This window comes from Primulina tabacum, chromosome 13 (assembly GCF_025594145.1).
Source record: "Primulina tabacum isolate GXHZ01 chromosome 13, ASM2559414v2, whole genome shotgun sequence".
Classification (NCBI taxonomy): domain Eukaryota; kingdom Viridiplantae; phylum Streptophyta; class Magnoliopsida; order Lamiales; family Gesneriaceae; genus Primulina; species Primulina tabacum.
In genome coordinates, this window is record NC_134562.1 from 30,472,354 (window position 1) to 30,498,178 (window position 25,825).

Consider the following 25,825-nt stretch of genomic DNA (forward strand, 5'->3'; position numbering starts at 1 on the left):
CTTGCGAGGGGAGCAGTAAGCTGGGTTTCAAAACTGCAGACAGTTTTGGCATTATCTACAACAGAGGCAGAATACATGGCAGCTACTCAAGCTTGCAAGGAGGCAATATGGATTAAAAGATTATTGGAGGAAATCAGACACAAACAAGAACATGTTCCTTTGTTTTGTGACAGTCAGAGCGCCTTGCACATCGCAAGGAATCCAGCATTTCATTCCAGGACAAAACACATTGGAGTCCAATTTCACTTTGTGCGGGAAGTAGTAGAGGAAGGAAGCGTGAATATGCAGAAGATCCATACAAAAAATAACATAGCTGATTTTCTGACCAAGTCAGTGAACACTGATAAGTTTGAGTGGTGTAGATCCTCAAGTGGTCTAGCAGAAACTTAAGCACCAGGAAATGGCAAGATTGAAAAGATGTGTGGAGATGTATTTGATTCTCAATCAAATCTCCAAGTGGGAGAAATGTCGGCAAGAGTTTTCAAAGAAGGTGGGGCCAAGTCAAGAAAGGCAGCAGGCAGCAAAACGTGGGTTGGCAATTTCGTGGAAAGATGGAAGACGCGTTTTATAAGCGTCTTCACACGGACAAGGGGCTCTATAAATAGAGCTCCCCCCTTCATTCTGAAATCATCTCTTCTTCGAGTTTTATCTCATCTAATATCATTTGAGTGCTTAGTTCTATAATATTTGTGAGGTGTTTTGTTCTTCGTATTAAGAGAGTGTGTGTTCTCTTTGGAAACACAGTGAATGAGTTGTACACCACAAAATATTATAGTGGAATTCTTTTTATCTTGCCCATGGTTTTTATCCCTAATAATTTTTAGGGGTTTTCCACGTAAATCTCGGTGTCCAATTTATTCTTTATTTTCGGGTTTATTATCTCAAAATTCCGTAAGTGGGACCAACACAGTGTGACGTCAATACTTCTATGAAAACCTTTAAATACAGAGCATCACATCAGCACTTTTATGAAACAAAATTATAAGATATAAGACCAACATTGAAGATCTTCAAATACAAAGGTCAAAATCGTAAAATACAAACATATAAGCACCAAAGTGCAATTTTCACTATTATAAATCGTCCACGTTCGAGCTATACATCTTCTTTCATAGATTGTAAAAAATGACCCGATTCTGACGCAAACCCTTTCATACACAACACATTTTCACTGCATGATTCTAATTAAGAGAAACAAATGTCATACCAAAGTTTCAATTACTGAGTATTTCTGACTAAATTTTATCTCTCTGGATCATCAACATATGACATCAACTTCTATTCAAATGTAATGCACTCATATGATCTAATGACGTTGGGGACGAGAGAATTACTCGTTGACGAGGATATACCAACTCCTTTGGTCTATGGAAAACTGTATTCAAAATGGTTGAAATTGTTCCACAAAAAAGGACAATCGATACAATTCTGGAAAGGATCCATTGACCGATTCCCCAAAGATTCTGTATTTTGAACCATAACAGAAGCTCCCATAATCAAATTCTTGATGCAAGACTCATCATCATCCTGATCAGTGCAAGAAACTATTGCCCCTTCTACTCTTTGCCACATCTGAGCATCTTTAAAAGATGAAACAGTTTCTTGATCTTCCAATCTGTGTTGAATTGCTTTACTCTCCGAATCCGGAGTCGCCTCGACTTGATTATGAGTCAAGGGATCTAATCCCAACAGCTTCATATTCTTCTTGATCCTTGTGTCCAATGGTTCTTTATTTCATGTTCCGTTCTAGCCGGAAAATGTGCAGCTATCTTCGACCATCTGCTACAAATCCCAGACGCCATCATTTGGAAAAAAAAACATATACTAACTTGGTACAAATATTGAATTCTTTGAGTAGACAGTGTTGCTGCTACCTGTTACCTAGTCGAGAATGGATCTCGATAATCATATCTTCCTCTGATTCTGTAAATGCACCTCTCTTGAGGTCTGGCCTCCGGTAGTTTATCCACCTTAATCTGCAGCTTTTCCCGCATCTCATCAAACCTTCAGTTCCACCAACACATTTGGTTGAAGAAAAATATACTACTTGGCTTTCTAAAATTTGATTTGATCCAACTTTGGCCAGTAGGAAACAGATCGATGGAACGAAATCTATATCACTAGTAGATGAGTTTAGTATATTTATTTTCTCGAAACAAGGTCTTGGCGAATTTGATTCACGAATGTGCTCAGTCAAGACCATTGGATTTCGATCGAAAGGATCGAATCTCTTGTGGTTTGTAGTGCTATTTACATAGAAAGCAAGTCTTTGTATCTTGGGTCATGAATACGAATACTTGTATTCCTTAAAGCATTGTGAGAGACGCAAATTCAGCATGAAAGAGTAAAAATTAAATTGACGGTCTGTCTACACTGTTATTGTCATTTTCGAATTTCATCCAATTTTATCTACCAAGACCAGGATTCGAAAAATTCAACTTTTGACATGATTAGCATAGCTCGAACGACCGGAAACTACTCGGTGATCTTAAATATCCCTCCATAGAAAATCCAAAAAAACGGAGAGAACATTTGTGATTCTGTGTTTTATTGTGTTAGTTTTTTGTCCGAATTCGTGTGTTGAGTCCATATTCCGGTCATTTTGTTGCTAAGTTATATGTAAGGGTAGTTCCTTGCTAATGTTTGGGCTTTTGTAGGAAAAAGACCAATAAATCGCATAGAAGCGAAAAAAAGGGAAGAATTAGGACAGAAAATATCATGCTAAGGCATTTGATTTTGACCGCCCCAGCGCAAGTAGGAGAACCATGAAGTGCTAAACAGAGAATGTGATGGGGCGGTTATAATTTACCGCCCTAGCGCACACAAGAGTAGAATCATGATTTGGAACAGTCAAGTTGGCGTCGGGGCAGTAATCTTGACCTCCTGGCGGTCCCAAGAGTAGAATAATGATGTAAAACAGTCAAATCGGCGCTAGGGCATGCCTCAATATGGAAATTTCTTGACACGAGGATTTTCTACCATTTTGGGAGTTTTGTTCTGCTTCTATGAATACAAGGGAGCCTTAGACCATTAAGTGGACGATTTCTACACCACTTTTAGGCGCAAAAACAGTCGCCAAGCAAAAAGAGAAGTGAAGAATACTCTTTTTATATTTCCTTTTTGTTAGGATTTAGAGGATTCTACACTCAAACATTTATGTGTTGATTTTTTTTTAAGATTGAATTTGATTTTTATGCACACTTGATTTTTTTATTATTTTTTATTACTTTGTCATTATCAACTTCAAAATAATTTTATATGTTATAATTGAGACCGATAGGAGATTTTATAACATAATAATGTTAACTTAATCCACGGATCTATAACTTGCATTGACATATGATGTTGGGTGCATGTTGATAGTCATAGTCCAACATGTAGAAAACTAGAGGATTCCACAGTTTGTTAATGGAATTGCAATTATTAAATAACACAATGACACTTGGTTACTGCATTTTGTTAATTAGATTAATATAACTTGAAAAAGTATATTGGTAGATTAGGGAATCACGTCAAAATTATAGCTTAAGAATTGAAATTCAATCATTAAAAAGAGCCAGAGATAGGTAAATCGAGATTATAACAATTTTTTATTTATTATTTTAATTTATATTATCTATTTTGTGTTTGTCTCATTTTGTTATTTCAATATCAATTTAGTTGATTACTTAATCATTTATAATTTTAATTAACTAAAGAATTGTACTTAGGATAAATTTATCTCATCAATCTATATGGAAACAATACTTATACTATATTATAACTTAACTCGTGAACTTGCAATTTATTTAAGATTAAAAGAATTATTTTCATTGGGAATTTTCAGTGCAAGAAAAGTTCGATTTGTAGTGTTGAATGGGGCATTGTACCGATGATAGTAATAAGGTCCAATGCTCAAATGTGTGGCAAGAGAAGAAGCCGATTGCGTGCTCCAAGAGACCAATGACAGGTGTTGCGGAGACCATGTCGGCGCTGTGATGTTAGCCCAAAAAGTATTGTTGGCGAGATTTTGATGGCCTACAATGAACTCAGATTATGTCCGGGTGGTTAGATCATGTGAAGAATGTCAGAGGCATGACAACTTCCACCATAGCCCGACCTCGGTCATGAGACTAGCCCGTGCATCTTGCTCCTTTGATCATTGGGCCATGGATATTGCTGGGTCTTTCCCCAAAGCCTGAGCCTAGAAGAAATTCCTGTTGGTAGCGATGAACTATTTTTATAAATAGATGGAAGCAAAACCTTCAGCTAAAATCACGGAGGAAGAAGTGTTAATTCTTGTGGAAAAACATAGTGTGCCAGTATGGGTTGCTAAGAAAGTTGGTGTCTGACAATGAAAGACAATTTCACGACACAATGTGTGACAACCTAGTGCAAATAAATGAAGATTATGCAGTCCTTCATATAAGTTGCCTATCCACAAGCTAACGGATAGACCAAGGTCACTAATCACACCATTGCTCAGGCCCTAAGTGTCATGCTATACGGAGTCGGGAAAGATTAGGTCGAAGAAATTCCTAGTGTTCTGTTGGCCTACCAAGCTATCCCCAAGACTTCCATAGAGGAAACACCTTATGTCTTTTTATACGAGCCCAAGGAAATGTTACCAGCCGAGATAAGGAAAACTTCAGTCCGGGTATAGGCTTATCAAGAAGGAAATGATGAAACCCGTGATTAGGAGTTGGATTTCATTGAATTAAAACAAGAAAGGGCCGCGATTCGAATAGAGGCGTATCGAGGCCGAATCATGTGAGCTTACAACAAATGAGTTCAGCCTCTTGACTTCCAGGTGGGTGATTTGATCTTAATGAAAACCAACCTAGCAGGAGAAGTAGGGAAGTAGAAGCTCATCGGAAAAGACCTTACAAAGTTGTCTAGAGGGTCAGCTTGGGAGCTTTATATTTGGAAGATGAACCAGTTGATCTCTTAGAAGGACTTGCAATGTTGTTCATTTAAAAGAGTATTATTCTTAATTCTTGTATTCAGTATTTACCCTTTGATTATCAATGGAATTCATTTTATCATTTTCAATATGAGTCATTTATTAAAACCAATAGGCATGAGGCACCGACATCTTATCTAACCTGAGAGACATGAGGCCATGACATATTATTAAGCCCGGGAGGCATGATCCCGACATCTTATCTAAGTTCGAGAGGCATGAGGTCCGGATATATTATTTAAGTCTGGGAGGCACGAGAATCTCGGCATCTTATCTAAGCCAGGGATGCATGAGACCCTGACATCTTATCTAAGCTCGGGCTATATGAGACCTTGACATATTATTTAAGATCAAGAGGCACAATGCCCCGATATATTATATAAGTCCCGAGGCACGAGACCTCGATATGTTATCTAAGTCCGGGAGGCATGAGACCCTGACATAAATAAGTCATAGAAGCATGAGGCCCGACATCTTATTTAAGTGCGGGAGGCATGAGGCCCCGACATATTATTTAAGCCCATGAGGCACGAGGCCATAACATCTTATCTAAGCCTGGGAGGTATGAGGCTTCAGCACCTTATTTAAGACTGGGGCTTCATCCAAATACTCCATTTTTGTGGGTGCTCGGGTTATATCCGCCCATCCTAGAGGGCCCAATTTCTTTTCAACACTTGAAATTTTTAAAATTTTTATGGTTATTTGGATGCTCAGTCATTAATGGGGTTTGAAAGAGACCGGGTGTCCAGGTTATACCAGCTCGACACAGAAGGCCCGATACTTTTCAACACTTGGAAAGTTTTTACAATTTTGAGGTTGTTTGGATGCTCAATCAATAATGGGGTTGGACAGAGGTCGAGTGCCCGAGTTATATCGGACCATCCCAAAAGGCCCCATTAATTTTCAACACTTGGAAAATTTTCTTACTTTATGAAGAAATGTACTTGTTAGCTCGATATACTTAGCATAGATAATTATAAAGAAGCATGGGAAGGGAGACATAATGAATAAATAATATTTTCATTAATACTAAGTACAAGGCATGGCCCCGGAGCTGAAAAATAAACTAGCCTAATCTATTCTAGCCTGGAAGCATTGGTGTCCTCGTTCGGGAGAGAGTCAACAGCTTTATCCAAATCGGGGAAGTTTTCCATGTCCAATGGAAGGATATCGGCCTCTTCAAACAACTCCTTGCATTTCATGAAGCCTGTTTGGAAGAAAAAGTAGGCTTTATTGTTCACTGGCTATTGAAACTCCTTGGTCATGAGGAAGGCAGTCTGCCATTCTTCCTCTTATTTTAGCTGAGTCTCCAAGGTAGCCACCGCAGCATCTGGCCGGATCTTTGAAGCCATGCCTCATCCTTGGCCTCCCAAGCCCGCAGTTCAGAGGCCTCAAGTTTATTCTCCACGGCCTCCACCCTCAGTCGGGAGCTTTTCGCTTCTGCCCGAGCCTTCTCTAGATTAGTCTAGGCCACGTTCAATTACTGATAGGCTACTTCCAAGGCCGTCCTTAGCCCGTCCATTGTCAGCTCATTCAGTTGTCGTGCCTTGTTTAGTTCGCCTTTGATCTAATCATGAAGCTCCCTAGCTTCTCGGGACCGCTCTGCTTCTAATTAGGCCAAGGAAATGGTATTATATTGTAGGTTCCTATCAACATCTATGAACAAACAAATTGTTAGAAATTTTTTGTTAAGGATTCAAATGGGGTAAGGAGGGCTTATCGAGAAGCCCCTAGTGGGCCCAAGCTTAGAGAATGGGTCTGCTCGGCTAGGTAGTTATGACTCTTCACCTGCCTAACTATGCAGAGGAAACCCCACCGAAGAAAATGTTCCTCTAGACCGTGACTTTGCTTCTTATTCTTTCTAGAGTAGAGGAATGTGGTCAAGGGACTCTTACTCAGACCCGACCAAAGTCTCGACTGTTTTTTCTACGGCAACTCGTGTTTCCTCAGCCTCCCTGGCCACACACACCTGTCTCTCCTCGGCCTTTCGGACCTCGACAGATTTCTTGACTTGCTCGGTGGCCTTCTCGGCCAAGGTTTTTTTTAGCAGCTTTTTGAGAAACCTTTACTTCTCCTCAGCCGCCTTCTCAGCCGCTTGCCTTTACCAAAAGCTTGCTTCATCTCATAATTGTTTGAAAAGTTCAAAGGTAAGTAACAAGAATCAAAACATAAGAAATTAGGAAGAAAAGCATACCGGGTTGAGCAGCTGATGAATCAAAGTCATTGATCTCCCGGTCTACGTGATCATCGGCCTAGGCGATCAACCCATATGCGGTCAAATTCTCCTATGAGATTAGGATGGAAGAGGAGAATTTTTTCCTACCACGAGTTCCTGGCTTCGGATATAAGGTTCTTGGGTATTCTAGTCACCAGGGAGCTCGGGCTAATAGTGTAGTTTGGGTAGGAAGTCAGTCGGACGGTAGAGAGGGGAAGGGAGTCGGATGAAAAATTATCGGCATTTCCAACCCTTCAAGGAAGAAGGAATATCATCGATGAACAGGCTGTTGACCCAGGCAGTTAAAGAGAATGCACACTGGTTAAAGCGGCAGACGAAGTAGTATTGGAGGATGAGGGAGTGAATTAGTAGGTTGTTCATTTTGAATAGTACGAAGGTTGAGACCATTATATGAAAGAGTTGGGATAGAACTGGTTAAGAGGGATATCGAGAAATCGGTCCACCTCGGTGTAAAAGATAGGGATGGGAAACCGAAGACCACTGTGAACCTAATCTCGGAAAAAAATATAATAACACTTTGGGGGCTGGTCTGGTCGGTCTAAGGGACTGGGAATGATGATAGAATGAGTGAAGGGGATGGATCCGAGGACACAAATGTCCTCATCAGCCCCGAGATGCAAGGTACTAGCCAAGGTAGAAAACTATGGAGCACCCGGGGCTTCGATCCCGGTTTTGGGGGTGGCTTTCATTTTTCATTTTCCCTTCTATAGGACACTAGAAAGCCCGACAGCCTGGAAAATTTTGGGTTTTTTTGGAAGGAAGGGCAAGAACATGTTTTTTAAAGGTGGAAGTGGAAGGGATAATATGGGGCATGAAAGAGGTGGAATCAGAATGCAACACGGCAGACTCTAAGTTCGATGAACCGTGAGAATTGGCAAAATAAGTAGAAGATATAGAATTAGACATGCTGGAAATGAAAAGAAAACCTACAAGAATGGAGAAGAGTAAGAAGTGGCTGGAATTGTGGAAACGAATTTGTCGAAAAAAGCACAGTATGTAGGAATTGCGAGAACAAAAGAGTAGAAAACTTGAGGTTGCAAAAGTGAGAAATGGGGAGGATGGCCGGTATTTACAGGTGTGGAAAGAGTAGTCCAGAACATTGGACTCGGGATATGCGTGAACATACATGATATGCATTGGAAATTGAACCGGATCACCCGAGAAAACGAGAAGTAGGATAGGGTAGATGAAGCGACATCTGATATAACACTTATCTTTTCAACTTCTATGGCTTATGTCACCCTTCAGTCAGCCTTAGCCCGCCTAAAATTCGAAATGTAAATGTTTCCCCGCCCTAGCCCCAGTCTGACAACTCGGAACAGCGAGTAAGACTCTAACCTAACTATTTAATAAAAGAGTGGTGATGCTCCAAAAAGGTCCCAACCCAGAGTTTGTCCCATGAAGTCAAGAAGATGCTGAGTGAAAGTCAAGAAGAGACATGGCAGAAGTTAGCCCGGGTATAGAAAGAGCATCATGTTTAAACCACCCCAGAACATGCATCAACCCAGAAAACCTATCAGACCACTGCCAACTTGTAAAAATTCGGGCCCATGTCCTCAATCGGGCAACACATTAAGACTAAGTCAAGTGATCATGGACTCTGTCCACCGAAATCATGGCGCATGTTCTCTTCCATGTCCTCAGATCATGTTGAAGCCAAGACATGGGCCATGTCCTTACATCTTGGTCATTACCAAAGCATCTCGGAGCTGTTACCCTATAAATAGCTCCAACAGAGGTAAAATATGAGAGTTCATTTTCATTCTTACAAGCACTCTTTCTAAATTCAGTTAAAACATTTTCTTTCCTTTGTGTTAATACTTGACTGATTTGAGCGTCATAGTAGTCATGTCGAAAATACTTCTGGTGCCTCACTAACGTCTCTTGTTTTCAACTGTGCAGACTACCCCGTTCGGGTTCATCCTAACCGGTTACCAACATTCACAGGAAAGAAACACATATTTGCTCGAGAAATTGCACACACAGCTCACCCAACTTTACTTGTTAACATCCATCATATATCTTTTATTAAATTCTTGATGGAATGTATATGCGGATGATTATATATAATCATGGCAAAAGTTTGTATTAGATCCGTTAATTGAATAACCATTAATTAATCTAAATATCTTGTTACTTAGCATGACTTTTTTCCTTATCATTGCTTATGCTTTGATAATATTCGGTTCGACTCAGATCGTATATATCCCTGTAAAATACTTGATTTGCAGTTTCGTTCCTTCATCCACCAAGAATAAAAATATAAATGGTATAAGAACAAAATTTTTGAGGTCGAAGAATAATGCATGGGTTGGAGTGAAATTAGGGTGGTGAAAGGAAGTGTAAAATAAACTATCAAACTGGGCTTTGGGAAAAGCCGAAGACCGGTTTCACGGGTCGTATTTTTGTGAGACGGATCTTTATTTAGGTCATCCATAAAAAAGTATTACTTCTTATGCTAAGAGTATTACTTTTTATTGTGAATATGGGTAGGGTTGACTCGTCTTACAGATTAAGATGCGTGAGACGGTCTCACATGAGACCCACTCAAAGCCGAAAGATGAGAGAGAAATTTTAGGAAAGATTCCAATTCAAATAAAACGCTTTTATGAATAATTGTGATAGAAATAATGATCATGTAATATTTAATTAAATAACATATATAGTTATTTAATTTTTTTTTAAGTCATGTCGCGAATATTGATTTTTTTTATACCATTTCCCCCATTTTTAAATAATAGAATCCTCAAATTTGGTATCACTTTGATATAATCTTCCCAAATAATTCATTCGATTTAATATCTCGTATAAGTATTAGTTTAGTACTAAATAAACAAATTACTAAATTAGTAATTGGATTTATGGTATTTGTTAACTTTATGTAACTTATTTTCTGTTTGTCTTTTTATTCTTCCAAATATTTTTCATCTAATAAATTTTTATTATTTTTTATATACTTCCTAAAAATAGTATAATTAATTTGGTAAATAAGAATTTATAATTTAATATTATAAAACAAATCATACAACCCTTCCCCCAAAATTTATGGTAATTTGAATATTTTTTTATATTTTTCGTGTGATTTTGGTGCTTGTGTAGATATACATCAAGATGTGTAGTTCGTCGCTTTTATCCATAGTTACAGGTCATGACAATGTTGTAATTCTAATACGTAAACTATACAATAGTCCAATCAAAACAGAACAATTATTATCCAATTTTATTAAAATAAAAACGTGACATTGACTTTGATATTAATTATAAAATCGAACTTTTTTGCTTTTTTCACCAAAAATTATAACTGATAAGCAACCATGCAAATTTCAAAACTAAAAGAGTCTCACTTTGATGACTATCCCTTGTCATGCACCCCAAGCATAAAATATAGAACGAATTTCAAATTTTAAAATACTTACCCCTAGCTATCAACACAAATATTAATTCAAATATAATTTAAGTAACGACATTTATCAGATGAAATTTCACGAACACTCGCCCCGAAACTTGTATACAAAACATAAAAATGAGAACAAACAAAGACTGATCATATTCTGCATGTTAACATTTTGAGATGCTTATACACACTAAAAGATGGACTAAAAGATGGAAGAGTCAACAATCTTGTACTGCTCATCTGCTATATAAGCAACAGAGTTATGAAGCATGTCTGAACAACTAAAAAGTAATGCCAACTGCTAAATCTTACTATCAAACGGTTTCCTCAACTCAAACAAAACACTGAAAAAGAGAAACCCACGAAATAATTCAAATAAACATCGGTGGACGAATAGGAGTGAAAGGAAGTACATCTTCTCCTAAGTCTAAGTTGCCCCAGCTCGAGGAACAAGAATAGCTTGATTAGTCGCAGCCCTTTTCGCGGCAAGCTCTTCCAAGCGTATCCATGTGGATTCACGTTTCTCTTTTTTCTCGTTTTCCTTTGCTTCATCATCCTGAAACTTGATCTGGCATGCCTTGAATAGATCTGGGTCGTGATCGTACAAGTTTTTGCGAACATTTAATGTCAAACTGTGCACAACCTGATTCCAGTGGTGTCTGGCATTTCTCTCTAAAGCAGGAAAGATGATAGGCAGAATGATCTTGCGGTTTTGTTTGATGAGGCTGTCAATGTGATCGTTGTTCCACAAAAACAGAGCCCTCTCCGCCACCTGAAAGTGAAGAGCACTCATAAATTTATTGGCAACCAAGAAGGTTCTATTCTCCGAAATTGGATAAAATAATCTGAGAGAGAGCTCAAGACAAATCAAGTATTACCATTAGCTGAGACTCCATGTAATCTTTTTACAGAGCAGAAATAGTATAATCAAAAAACGATAATCTAACAAGGTGGTACCATTATCATAACATGCTAGCAAGCCAAGCAACTATCTTTCGAAAAGACTAAACAGCCTTCTTCTCATCCCTATGAACGAAATTCACATTCCCGTCAAAAAATGTACTACTAACCTCGCAGCATATGATATAGCTGCGCTTATGCCCGCAACACCAATAGAAGTAGAAAATGTTGCAATACTGAAACGAGGGGTCAACCATCGCCTCAAGCAAGAACAGCAAGTGACTCCTACTAATTGCTGCCCATTTTCATGACCATGATAGTAAAACTGGAGCTACGGCCTGCCTTACAAGACGAGGAAGGAGAATTTCAACTGCTGTGTTGGAGATATCAAAAGGGTTTTCTTCTCCTTATACATAAACTAATTGGTCAAAATCATAACATCATTTTTCACCAAAAAATGATATTCCTTAATAAACCCCAACAAAACACACCCAGTTTATCTCAAAACAAGCCTTCTAATCTAGAAGGCAGCCTAAAATAACAGGAGAGCGTGGAGTAAAGATTCATGCTAAAAGAAAAATGTATCCTTCTTAGATTGCATGGTATACAATACACCAATTAAAACGTTCCCCAGCCTCTGGCTTTTCAACTGTTTATGTGAATCTCCGATAAACAAAAAAATACCATTTCATGTATCCTTTCACTTTAGGACAGTGCCTATCTCTCTTGAGTCTTGAAGGAAAGATGCTATTAGGGACACAGAGACAGAGATGTTATCGATGTCCTCCATTTTGAAAATATAAAATAAGGAGACCAAATAAATACTCAAGTCAAAACATACAATTCTCCATCTCAACATTTCACAGTTATGCAATTTTTCATCCTTCAAGTCCGAAACAATAGCGACATGCTCAGAACTGATCTTCATCCCATGGTTGAAAACTCAACTGGTCAACCAAAAAAGGAGTAACAAGTGGAAATCTTATGAACTAGATAACATATATCGGTCACTGACTTATCACGGATCAAAGTAAACTTAGCAAGAATATGGATGAGTCCAAGCTTGAGAATGACAATTCTCCAAGTTCCAACACAATTTCATTGAGTTGAAGGAAAAAAGTTTCTTTGCTTTTAATAGTTAAAACGTAAGAAACATACTATTTGCCATATGTAAGGGTCAGTTCGGGTACAAAAGCTATAGACTGAAAAAGCATTCGATTAAGCAAAGGTTTTTTAAGTGCTTTTTCTAAAAAAGTATATTAAAAAAAGAACTTGCAGTATTATGTTTGACTAACCATAGTATAAATGTTTTTTAAAGAAGTAGAAACAAAAGCCCAGAAGTCACATTTTCTACATTCTAGCTTCTGGCTGTGTTAAGCAATTGCTAAAAAAGGATTTCCAGCCAAACATCACAAAAACTGTTTGTAAAAGTATAAACACTTGTGAGGGATATCTTCTCTAACAAACCTCATTCTAAGAATCAAAGTTTATCACAAACAAAAAATGTTCTAAAAGGCGACCGAGGCGGCCGTCGACCAGCACCGCCTTTGCCTTAGACGATTCTACAGGCTGTAGAAGATGAGCAAGGGTGGTGGGCGCCGCGGGAAAGGCAGTCAAAGTCAAGATTTTTAAAAAAAAAACCCTAATTATTAATACACTTAATCTTTCAAAACATAATAGCTCCACCAGCCCAGTCACCCACCCACCCCCTCCTTCAGCCTCCAAACGCCACCGCCGCCACCATCCCACGAGGTTAGCTCTTGTATATTTCTAACAAATTCTTGTTCTACTTTTTTATCTTTTATTATATTGTATTGTATGAAGCTTATTTATGTATATACATCATTTAATTACATACATTACATAAAGAATTGTGACTATTTCTAAATTGCATTGCAGAATTATATATAATTATGTATAAAAAATAGTAAAAAAAAATTCAAACGCCTAGGCACTGCATAGGCGGGGCAGGCGGTCATTGACCTCCCCGCCATTGTCTACCGCCATTTACAACATTGCAAACAAATTAAAAAGAAAAGGCCCAACCGAGACCACTGCTAAATGTGTGCAAAATCAGAAACTAATGGTTCAAATTTGAACACACCCACCTTGCACATAATATGTCGAAAGCTTCTGTATGCTAAGGTTATTCCATTATATTTTTGTTAAAGAGAGACTGGATGAGAAAATTAAATAAACAGCGTCTATGACACTGCATCACAGCTGTCAGAACTCACAAATATCAAATTTATCACCAGCAACCTTTTATTCCTTGGATCATGAAGGGTCGAACAAAACAAGAAATTATTCACTGCATTGTTTAAAATGCAAGCAGTAAAAAGCTCGATTATAGCTTCCAAACAGTCACTAAGAAAATGAACCATATATAATGTAGTTTCCAATGAATCAGAATAAACCTGTTTCCCTCCATCAGATCACTCGACAATGTGCATGACAATTTATTCAGATAAAAAATTATGTTTCAGCCAATACTGAAGTTAAATAGGTCATATTTAAAATGAACAAGGTGGATTTAAGGCAATACAAACACCTCCACGCCGTAAACTAAGTTCCCCTATCCTAGTAACCTTTGAAGGGAGCATAATATGTCACAGCACATTGCTAGCAGGTAACAATAGTTATTTCTCTAGAAGAATATGATAAGAGAAGCTACAAAGGATTTACAATACGCCCAAAATGAAATTCATATAAATCTGAACATAGGGCCAAGGTCCCGAGAACATACATGTCGAGTAAGAAAAATGGAGAAAAAAGAAGAGATGGAGTAGGCTAATGTAAATAACGCGTACCTGAAATTGTAAACTACTCAAACAGTGTGAAATTTGATGAAACAAAGGTACCATGCAGCGTTGGAACTCCGGTGGTTGTGTGGCTTCCAAAATCTCCTCCAGCTCATTAAGAAACAGAACTTCTTTAGAGCTATTAGTGACCGGCCAATACTTGATCAATCCCCTAATAACAATATCAGCAAGCTTCGAGTCTTTCTCCACGAATTGTGTAATACAATAAGATAACTGCTGGTGATACATGCCCAGGCATTTTGGTTTATGTAGAGGAATTAATGTCCGGACAAGAAAAAGTTTGTGCTCCTCTTTTAGAGGCAAAGCAAATCCATTGATTATACTACCAAGCACTTCAAGAAATTCAGCAATGCCATTATGCTTATCAGTCTCAAAAACAAAATGATAGAAAATGTTGTTGATGGCTTTCCTGATAAATGGCCGGTGCACCATGAATTTCCCATAGATACGGTGTAGTATAGTTTTCAAATATTCCCTCTCCCTGGGATCTTCAGAGTCGAAAAGATTGAGCAATTTCAGAACAAAGGAATGATCAATGTATCTTTTGGCAACCTTAGCATCAGTTTCTGGTGAAGCAACAAACCTGAGCAAAAATTCATACACAACTTGCAGATGAGGCCATGCAGGATCCATGGCAGGCTCTTCCTCATCCAATTCAACACCATCTATAACCTTGTTATCCCTCGGCTGAGGAGTAAATTCTCGAAATATATTCACAGATATCATCTTAACAACTTCCTGCATTACAGTTTCTGTAAATTTTCCATTCGCGGATGTTATATACTCCACAATCTCTAACAGGGTCTGCCTCTTGATCTCCTTTTCTTTAAGGTTCTTTGTAGGGTCGGTGAAGTCAAACAAAACACAGCACATCTTCACTTTTCTGATAAATAATAACTGCTTTTCAGAGCTTGAGGTGTCTTTGAAACTCGGCAATGCTTCGTATGAACCGGAGATAGAATTTCCATTTATTTTCAAGTTTTTATCTCGAAGAAAACTATCTTCCAAATTATTCCCAGTACTTAAAGCAGAAAAAGGGGCTGAAATAACTTCATCAACTGCACTGCTCAACCGTTTACTCCCTCCATCGCCTCTCTTTGAAGAAGTTGAAGAACTTGAAGAGAGGCTCGAGTCTCCAGAAGACTTTGAATGCTTTCTGGGAATCTTTCCAAGTATTTGTTTGATCATGTTTTGAAGAAATCAACCAAATTTTACCCCGATAAAGCAGGAAATAAATGATGGAAAATTCAACTTCAAGAACAACAAATTCTACCCAAATCAACAGAGAGGCGTTGAACCTTTCCTTCAATACAGATTCCCAAACCCAATTTCAAAAGCTATCAAAATCAAACTACTGATCCAACAACAGAGTGAGGTTCTAATCCAATTTCAAAAAGATCTTTCTGAGTTCGAACTCACCAAGCAACTGAAATACGAGTCGATCCTTCAGGAACCAAAGCGAGCTTGCATTATCTTCACGTTCTTAAAAAAAAAAAAGGGAAAATAACCCTTCTTCCACCCAGGCAAAAAAAAATAAAAATCAACAGTATCAGAATAAAAGCTACACAAAACCAGAAACCCACTTCGAACCAAATATCAAAATTCTATAAACGCATCGATCGAACAATTACAAACCCATTTCCCTTCACCACCTAAACGAAACCCACCACTCCTCACCAAAATCAAAGCACAAATTTCTATTCTTTTCACTTAAAATCGAAAACCCAATAATAAAATGCGAAAACCCACAAAAAGAAACAAGCTAAAACTCCAATTATCGCACACCAAACACACTAATAACTAGTCAAAATCCATCACACGTCCACCCTAAAGCCCAATCCGTAACCAAAGAAAAAGAAAGAAAAATTATGAGATAAAAACAAAGAGGAATAAAGCAAGCTTTTATGAGAAACACAAATTTCAATATACAAATAATGAAGGGGTTGTTGAAAAAGCTTACAGTAGAAAGCAAATAATACTCCCGGCAGTAAACAATCTCCATCTTTTATTTGCTCTCTGAATTTGCTTTTACCACATGGTAATAATATTATTCCTTCATCTGTTGTTCGTTGACGCTCAAAACTTTCTTGGATTAAAATTTTCAAATGCAATTTAGAAGAATTTCCCGTCTTAGCTGGCCACCAGGTCAAAGTCAATCTTCAAATTTCACGGAATAATTAATTTTCGCTCAATTTTATTTGTATGTGTGTGTGTTTTTTTTTTGCCGGATTAATAATTTCATTGGAAAACAAATTTCATATAATAATTCAAGAAATAGTTAAATATTTTTCTAAGAATCGGGAATATAGAATCGGTCTCATGTGAGACCGTCTCACGGATCTTAATATGTTAGACGGGTCAACCCTACCCATATTCACAATTAAAAGTAATACTCTTAGCATAAAAAGTAATACTTTTTCATGGATGACCCAATAAGAGATCCGTCTCACAAATACAGCATAAGGTGGGACCGTCTCACACAAATTTTTGCCAAGAATATATTAATAACAAAAATGCAACTTAATATCGAAATTAGGGTTTATGTTCAAGATAAGCGGAAAATAATACGCAAACTCAAACTCGTATATTTGGAACGAATAGAGTAGTCATAAAACAATAACACGAGGGTTATGATTTTTCATGATTCAATTGCTAGATTTATGTGATTCAACGGAACTTCTAGTAGATTGAAGATGGATGAAAATTATGCTAAGCTTTTAAGGGTGTTTTCAATGAATAAAACTTCTGAGTATGAACTTGAATCTTCAAAATAGAAGTACTTACGATATCAAAACACATTTTAAATATAGTAATAAAATTTTAAATATAGTGATATTTTATTTAAAATAAATTAATTATGTGCCAATTCATTAATAAATTATTGAGAACTCCTACAAGCCAAAGTTGCTAATGACCGATCTTTTATCAGCTCTCTTAATATCGTGTGTGACAAAAACATAAAAAAATTGTGAGATGAGACTCATGTATTGATCACTCGTGCAAAAAATATTATTTTTATATCAAAATTTTATTTATTATTGTAAATATAGTAAAATTAATCTGTTTCACAGATAAAGTCGTTTCATAATAAACTTATTAAGATATATAAAAAAATGTTAAAATTTTGATGTAAATTATTGTAACTCAGTAAATAAAGTCTTTATTCTCTAAATAATAAGTTGCATTTTTTATTTTTACTTGGATCTTTTTTTTTTAATTTATTTTTTAAATTACTTCACTAAGGTATGTATTGATGGGAGAGGGTTACATTTATTTATTTATTTATTTGTTTGTTTGTTTTTAAATAGGGAGATAGTTACGTTAAATTATTAACTTAAAAGAAATGTTATTACCCGAATTAATTAATAATATTATATTAAAAATGTCGAATAATTTAAACTCTATATAATAACATTGGCGGGAAGATGTTTACGCAACCAGTGGCGGCGCTCGGCAAATCTTCCGATGGATTCCGATTCAGACTCCGATGGTTCTCACATCTCCTCCAGCCCGCCGCGTGGTCCAACAACCACCTCGGTTACACGGTGGATGCCGCATCTGATGGCCCTTCTGTCCTCCACCAAAGCGAGAACCAAAATCTCAGCCTCCGCAGCTACCACTTCCCGGCTAATTTTGAAGCCCAAAATCTCTAGGATAAACCCAAACCCTAAACCAAAACCAAAACCAAAACCGGATTCAGATTTGAATACATCTAAATCCGAGCCAGTTCAAGCCCAACACCAAATCTTAAGTACTTTGTTTTCCAGCTTACCTTTACTGATCAAGGAACCAGACAAACTTCAAAATTACAAGAGTGCCTCGGAGTTCATCCTTCCTGGAGGCCACTGCACATACGGATTTTCTTCATTAGTGAGCTCAAAGGCTAAAGATCTTAACTTTCAGCCTGATGTTTCGATTCAGACAAAAGGTGAAGGTTGTTCTGTCAAAAGTGGAGATTTCGAAGAATTTAAAGTCGAAGCTTTCGCTAACGGGACAGCTAAGAGAAAAGGAAGGAAGGGCCTTAATTTGATAGGAGGTAATGGTCCTAATACACTAACCGTGAAAAGGCCTAAATGTGTAAGCGAAGGTAATTTTGTGAAGCTTAATATTAACGGCTACGGAAGGAAAAAGTTCAGATATCTGAATAAAAAGAATAGCTTCAGTAAATCAAGTAGGCGTTGGAAATTTAATAGAAAAAGTAAAGAAAGCAGAAGAGTTGGAGGGGTAGACAGTGGGGTTTTTGATGAAGAAGGTTTGGTTGTGGATATCAAAGAGAGGGAAGTTGGATTATGTTTTGATGATAATGATCTGATTGGAGAGGCCGTGATGAAGGTGAGAAATGAGGCATCCGAAAAGAATTTGATGAATTTGTTGAAGTTGACGCATGGTTATGATTCATTTAGGAGTGGTCAGTTGGATGCTATAAAGATGGTGCTTAATGGGGACTCCACGATGCTGGTCTTGCCGACAGGAGCTGGCAAGTCTCTTTGTTACCAACTGCCTGCTTTGGTTTTTCCAGGCGTCACGCTTGTAGTGAGCCCTCTGGTAGCTTTGATGATTGATCAGCTCAAGCAGCTACCTCCCTTGATTCCGGGTGGTCTCTTATGTAGCAGTCAGGTTATTGCTCTCCCGGTTTCTCAGTGTGTACTTTGTTTTTGTTTGTCCATCTATAAGTAGAGTTTGTTTACTCGGAGTCTCTTGCTTCTTTCTTAGACGGCAGAACAGGCTTCAGAAACACTCAGGTCACTGCAAGGAGGAGGAGTAAAGGTTAACTTCTGTGGAATTTCTTCCAAATACACTCTGATTCCGCTACTACTTAATAAAATATCAACATTAAGCTGTTTACAAATTTCCTGCTTATGAATCCAGTTTTTAATCAATTTGTGTTATTGATTTTTTTTAGCCTTGCACTGAGGTGGATCTTTTCACGGGCTTTTGTTTTCCCAGATAAACTTTATTTTTTCACCAAATTTTGTGGAGTTTTAATTTTTTGAAGTTCGTGATTCAGGTCCTTTTTGTCTCACCAGAAAGATTTTTGAATGAAGAATTCATATCAATATTTTCCAGCACTTCAATGTTATCTCTTGTGGTCATCGATGAGGCCCACTGTGTTTCTGAATGGTGAGTGCTTGGAGGTTTTTGAGTGAGCACTTTACTTATCATCATCATGCTAATAAACACTACGTGTTGATTTTCTTTGCTTGGTTGTTGTCTTGCCTAACTTAAAGATCTCTTAAACCTTCTTTCACAAAGTCAGCTCTGCTTCATTTTATGGGACAGGTCACACAATTTTCGACCTTCATATATGAGGCTCAGAGGCTCTTTGCTGCATGGTAGGCTTAATGCTGGATGCATTCTTGCTATGACTGCAACTGCAACAACCAGAACTTTGCATGATGTGATGCATGCCTTAGAGATACCTGCAACAAATCTTATTAAGTTGGACAACTTAAGGGAAAATCTGCATCTGTCGATTTCTGTGAGTGGAAACAGGTGAGTTCAAACACAGGCTTCTTTCGCTGCCAGGTTGCCTGTAAGACTCTTGTCAGTGCTGGATCTCAGTAGCTTCTTATTAAAAACATTTTCAGAGTGAAAGATTTGATGGCACTGATGAAGTCTTCTCCATTTTCGGATATCAAAAGCATCATTATATATTGTAAATTCCAGGTATTCTTTCCCAACCATATGTATTGTTTACCTAGAATTCAATCATTTGATTATCTCATGAATCATGATGACATAGTGAACTTAGTTGGATTTTATTTTCCTTTTATCATATTGAATCTTATGAAACTTTTGCCTCTCAATTTGATCTGCAGTCAGACACTGACATGATAAGCAGATACCTCTGTGATAACAATATCTCAGCGAAGGTTAGACTCGCTAACATTCATTCAGTTGAAAGACACAGAGTTTGATTAGGATATTAACTATACGAAATAAATCTTGAATTTTTCCCAGAGTTATCACAGTGGTATTCCTGCGAAGGATAGGAGTCGCGTACAGGATTTATTTTGTTCCAACAAGATAAGAGTGGTAAGGAAATATTTCTCGTCTTTTCTTGCACGGTGTTTCTTTTTGGATGCTTTCCTTATAATATCTTCTTGTTCACTGACTTGCGTCCTTTCCGGGAAGGTTGTTGCAACAGTGGCTTTTGGCATGGGGCTTAATAAAAGAGATGTTGGAGCTGTAAGCAGATCTTTTGTTATCCCTTGTTCGAGTCTTGAAATTGGTTTTACATTAATACTTGCAAACTTCTTGTTTTATGATCATTGTTTGTGTTTTGAATGAAAGAAATCATTATAAAGTACTATAAATCCAAGATTTAATTGATAACAAAAGAGCACATATTTAACTCTAAAACCCGGTGACTGGGGAGCGGCCTCAAAGTCTTCAGGCAAGGAATATCGGGAATATGTTACAAATAAATTAAGAACATGTCATGCTGTTTTTTCAAAGTTTTTGTATGTTACAAGATTTCTTGAAACTCTCTATTGCTACACCATTTACTGGTGTGGCTTTTAGTGGATATCAGATTTCTGCATGATGAGCAGTTCCGCTATGTTAGCATCTATGGAAATTATTGATGAAATTTCTGAACCATGCTGTTGTTCAGGTAATTCATTATTGTTTGCCAGAAAGCTTGGAAGAGTATGTTCAGGTCAAATTTGGCTTCATTTGTCATTTTAGCTAGTTTTTTTTTATTTTATTTGAATTTATTAGGATCCGAGAATCTGAAAATACATGTGTCATGCTATCAATTCAGGAAATTGGCCGTGCAGGACGAGATGGCAGATCGTCTTATTGCCATCTTTTCTTTGATCATACCTCATACTATAAGCTTCGTAGTTTGATGTACAGGTATAAGATTCACCATTTTGCAGTGCAGCCCTCTATTTGGGTGAATTGAGAATCTTGATTTTTCAATCCATAATCTGATTCACAGTGATGGAGTTGACGAATATGATATCAACAAGTTACTGTGCCACATTTTTATGACTGAAAGACTCTCAGACAATGAAATTTGTTTTCTAGTCAAGGAATCTGCGGCTCGCAAATTTGACATGAAAGAAGAGGTTCTTCGTTTCACTGTTTTCACTTGTTTTACCATGCTTTTCATACCTCGTGGTTCTGTTCTGGTATAATTTTCATGAATAGACTCAATGACCAGCCTTAATGCCTCATCCACTTTCTCAAGTGAATATAACTTTTGTTTAGATGTTATATCCAATAGTTCCAGCTGGTGTCACAGTATACATTATGTAAATATCGTGCCTTGATACCACAAACAAATTTACTAGAAATACAAAAAAAAAATGGTTGTATTGAATTCCATATTTTTTGTTGATTGCCTTGTAGTCCTCATGTACTTATTTTGTTCTTGGTTTTTAGGTAATTCTGACGATATTAACACACTTAGAGTTGGGTGAAGTGCAATACATGCATTTGCTTCCACAAATAACAGTGTCTTGCACTTTAAACTTTCATCAGGTGGGTGGCATACGTTATTATCAGAGCTTTTCAAGGGCATGAAAATTCAGTTATCCCATATCCACACTCCCATTTAGAAACCATTTTCACGGAAGTTGGGGAAAAAGTGTAACTTTACTATAAGCTACACAGTATTTGGAATTTGATCTACTATAACCATTTCTGATTTATCGTAATTAATACAACCAGAATGATGATCAAACTTTTGTGAATTAATATTCTTTCTCCCTGGGAATTTTGATTATTTCTTCAGACATTGCCAGCACTGCTTGCAGGTGAAGATCCTGTGGTTGGGGCGATTTTAAAGAAGTGAGTATTTTGTTTTTTGAGTTCATGTTGACATAACTCAAGTAGTCTCTGCTTGAATAACATTTCTTTATCTTAATATTACATGAATAAACAGGTCTAAGGTGAAGGATGGACAATATCTGTTCGACATACCGTCCATTGCAAATGACCTTAGAATGGAACCTTTCGACTTGTCAAACCATTTGCTGAGGCTAAAGGTTTGCTTGGTTTAATTTGCTCCAAGATTTTTTGTTTCAATCTTTGGCTGGAATGTCTGGTTTAAAGAAAATCTAGTGGATACTCTATCCCCAACTAGTCTTTTATAAGCTGAAATATTCATATACTACAGAATTAATCTCTCTCATTCTCGCGCCTGATTTTCATTTGTCCTGGCTAAAAGATTCAAGTTCCTGCTTTTTCTTAAAACTATAAATATGGCACACATGATTTTTGTTTTAGAAACTATTATGCGTATGAACATTGGTATTTGAAATATTAAAATTTTGGTGGATTACATCATTATTAAAAAAAATATTTTTAGATTTTAAGATGTTATGGAAAATAATACTACACTGAATTTCGGGCAAATCGATATATACATGTGTGTATATGTATATGTGTGTGCGTGCGTGTGTGCATAATATTCTGGTCTAGACTGTTCCCTAAAGCCACATTGATACAAACTGATCTGGGGTGAAGTCTGGTCGGATGTATTGTGGAGGAAGCTCCATGAGCACATGGTTCCGTTGACAAGACTCGAACTGAAAACTTTCTTAAGAATAATCGAACTTCTTATCACTCAAACCAACATATGTGATCAATAAATTAATTAAATGATATGGTGCGGGGACGTGAAATTTTGGGTACCAAAAAGCCACACTAAAGACGAGGAAATTGATTGCTTCAAGGGACTCTCTTTATCATATAATACAGATAGATAACTTAGAGTGTCATCGCACATAGGATTTAAAAGACAAACTATAAGAGAGAAGAAACAATTTTGCCTGAAAAGTAATTTGCTTGATTATATCAAATGCAAGATTAAGTAATTTGCTTGATTACATAAAATGCAAGATAACTAGAGTTAAAGAACTTATTGTTTGGCATGGCTAACAGTAGTACGTTTGCTGTCCTAACACAACATAATCATTATCTAGTTCAGTGGTATTGATAGACTAGAACATTTTCTTGCATCAGTTGAAGGGGGAAATTTTGTATGAATTGAAAGATCAGGCATACTGTTATCGAGTTCTTGAGGTCCCGAAAGATATATGTTCGTTGGCAGCAGACCTTGCTAATTGGCTACGTGAGATTGAGGCCTGTAAGGTGATTGTTCTTTGTCATCTTATTGGTCGACTTTCATCCTTCATTCTGGTCTTTTTGTTTTTTGTTCCTTTTCTTTTCCATCCTTCAAGTGTATCTGCTGCACGTGGAGGATTCAGTACTGGGCATATGCTTCTTGTACATCTTCTTGCTTGGCTTTAATCTCACCTTTAGTTTTATTATTTACTCGTTGCATTTCTGCAGTAACATGTGGTATGCGTTTGATGTAGATCCAGAAAATTGATGTAGCATATAATGCTACAGTCTTCGCTACAAAATTTTGTGACAAGGCCCAAGGTTGCTGCGAGAACCAACACACAGCATGCCTGCAGAGAAAAATTCTGGAGTACTTCACTCGAGATGCTGATGCTGTTATTGTTCTCACAAATCAGATGGATCAAAGCAGGTTCAAACTATTGTTGCCAATTTTTTTGCAATTCTTAGCAGTTATTGTATCAGTGGGACTAACATCAAAATTTTTCCATCTGCAGTCCATTTTTACGAGCTGACGTGAAGGTGTAACTAATTTCTGAACTTTCTTACTTTCTTTCTGGTGGAGAGGGACACTATTAAGCAAAGTTGTAACCATTTTTGGTGTCAGGTTTTTCTCCAGAGTAACTCACAAACAAAATTTACTCCCCGGGCAATTGCGAGAATATTCCATGGACTTTCCAGCCCTGCCTTTCCCTCAGCTACTTGGTCAAGAACTCATTTCTGGTATAGCCGCAAAAAAGGGCAATATAATATACCCATAAACTGCAGAGTGTAGTAGGACATGTCTATTCATCAAACTGAATACATCTGTAATTCACTCTTTTTTTTAGATTCAAACTGAATGGCAGTTGCTGTTCTAAATTTCAGGGGAAGGTATGCACAAATGGACTTTAAAATTGTGATGGAGGCAGCAAAGGCAGAGCTCATGAATTTTGTTGGGAAGGATGTGATATAACTTCTACGTTCCCTCGGGAGGATGGTTTGCTCTTGAATAATAACTTATGTGGAGCAAACAATGCAAAAGAGCACATATGACAGTCAGATCACAATTGTCATAGCTAAACAAACCCTTCCTAGTTCTTGATCTCCATTCTTGTGCATCATCTTTTTCTTGGTGGCCAATCAAACAGGCTTCTGATTGAACTACTGGTTCTCCAGGATGTACATTCCGTGTTCAAGTAATTAAAAAATAATCATTTTCCTGAGATCAATCAAGAAAATGTTCGTTTAATCTAAAACTCACTTTCTGTTTCTGTTTGCCCTTTGTAGGCTGCAGCTTGCCCACCAAGATGGATCAGCAGGTATACGTTCTACACACGCTCTTGGACATGATGTGGCTCAAAAAATTAGAAACACCAACAACTGCCAAGAGAAACATTGGTTGCTTTGTGCTACTCGTGTATTAGTTCTTCATTTTGCAAATACTACTTTAAATTGTTTGCAATGGATAGAGTTGGAAATGAAAAACATTTATTCATGTATATATTTAGTATGGTGCTAAGTTCGTTTTAATGTAATATGTGAGGAAAATATATGAATCTTTAAACCATCAACTCATCTCACTTTACTCATAGAATGATAATAATTTTTAAAGATAAAGATAACAAAATTATTTTTAACTCTAATGGTATAAAATTTGAATCAAATATGTGATCATGCAATGATATTCAAATTTATTATTCATACCAAACAATCATTATAATTATGAGTATGATCATGATTGTTATAATTATTATTTGTACTTTCATTCCTATTAGATATCACAATTATATTTGATAATTTTTTTGGACTTTTATAAAATAAAAATGTTTTTGGATGCAGTGTTTTCAGAACTGGATTGACCGACTTGTTTGACCGACAACCGATCACGAATCTGGTCTAGAACACCCTAAAATTTGTTTTAGTGGTCAAACCCGGTTGGATTGGTTTTTCGATTTTTTAAAAAAATTAAATTTTTTAATCTTGATTTATTATTTTGTTATATATATACATGATTATTTGGATTTTGGTAAAAATATTATTTTAGTAATAATATAATTTATTTAATTTGTTGTTTTTGTTTTGAAAAATATGTAATTATAATTGATATTTTGAATATATGTATATAGTTATTTAGATTTCAATTAGTAAATATTTTTTTTATATTTATATACATATGTTTAGATTTTCAACTTTGATAGCTATATTTTTTTATTATTATTTACATATATATTTAAAATTTTTATAATGTAAAATATATTATTTATGAAATAAAATAAAGGCTAAAATTCAAGCAATAGGTATTTCAAGACAAGTTTGATTTGAAGCTTAAATTATAAATTTTTTTTTTATTTGAATCCGACTTGAATTATAGTTTGAATTTGAGCTAGACTTGAATTATTCAAACATATTCTTGATCGATGATTCATGAAATCATGAACTATTTAAGTTGTTTC

At 36.7% G+C, this 25,825-nt stretch overlaps 2 protein-coding genes and 1 pseudogene across 4 annotated transcripts; 1 reads left to right on the forward strand and 2 right to left on the reverse strand.

Annotated features, from left to right (window-relative positions):
• Positions 1-1,365: 1,365 nt before the first annotated feature.
• On the reverse strand, positions 1,366-2,203 carry LOC142521996 (uncharacterized; annotated as a pseudogene).
• Positions 2,204-10,727: 8,524 nt separating this feature from the next.
• On the reverse strand, positions 10,728-16,420 carry LOC142522582 (serine/threonine protein phosphatase 2A 57 kDa regulatory subunit B' theta isoform-like). Of its 2 annotated transcripts, XM_075626046.1 has the most exons (3): positions 16,255-16,420; positions 14,283-15,803; positions 10,728-11,344 (listed from the first exon to the last, which is right to left on the reverse strand). In XM_075626046.1, exons 2-3 carry the CDS (start codon positions 15,480-15,482, stop codon positions 11,000-11,002), a joined length of 1,545 nt encoding a protein of 514 aa, XP_075482161.1. In that variant the 5' UTR covers positions 15,483-15,803; positions 16,255-16,420; the 3' UTR covers positions 10,728-10,999. The 2 variants fall into 2 exon arrangements, with proteins under 2 accessions (XP_075482161.1, XP_075482160.1); XM_075626045.1 differs by lacking the exon at positions 16,255-16,420 and having other exon boundaries at positions 14,283-16,248.
• A 1,298-nt stretch (positions 16,421-17,718) lies between these two features.
• On the forward strand, positions 17,719-24,856 carry LOC142522580 (ATP-dependent DNA helicase Q-like 5). 2 transcript variants are annotated; one of them, XM_075626043.1, is made up of 20 exons: positions 17,719-18,911; positions 19,008-19,061; positions 19,303-19,415; positions 19,575-19,787; positions 19,883-19,961; positions 20,114-20,167; positions 20,256-20,330; positions 20,430-20,483; positions 20,911-20,955; positions 21,061-21,155; positions 21,241-21,370; positions 21,687-21,785; positions 22,039-22,094; positions 22,189-22,291; positions 23,271-23,399; positions 23,627-23,802; positions 23,888-23,912; positions 23,998-24,113; positions 24,258-24,568; positions 24,660-24,856. In XM_075626043.1, exons 1-19 carry the CDS (start codon positions 17,760-17,762, stop codon positions 24,343-24,345), a joined length of 2,856 nt encoding a protein of 951 aa, XP_075482158.1. In that variant the 5' UTR covers positions 17,719-17,759; the 3' UTR covers positions 24,346-24,568; positions 24,660-24,856. The 2 variants fall into 2 exon arrangements, with proteins under 2 accessions (XP_075482158.1, XP_075482159.1); XM_075626044.1 differs by having other exon boundaries at positions 24,258-24,551.
• Positions 24,857-25,825: the final 969 nt, after the last annotated feature.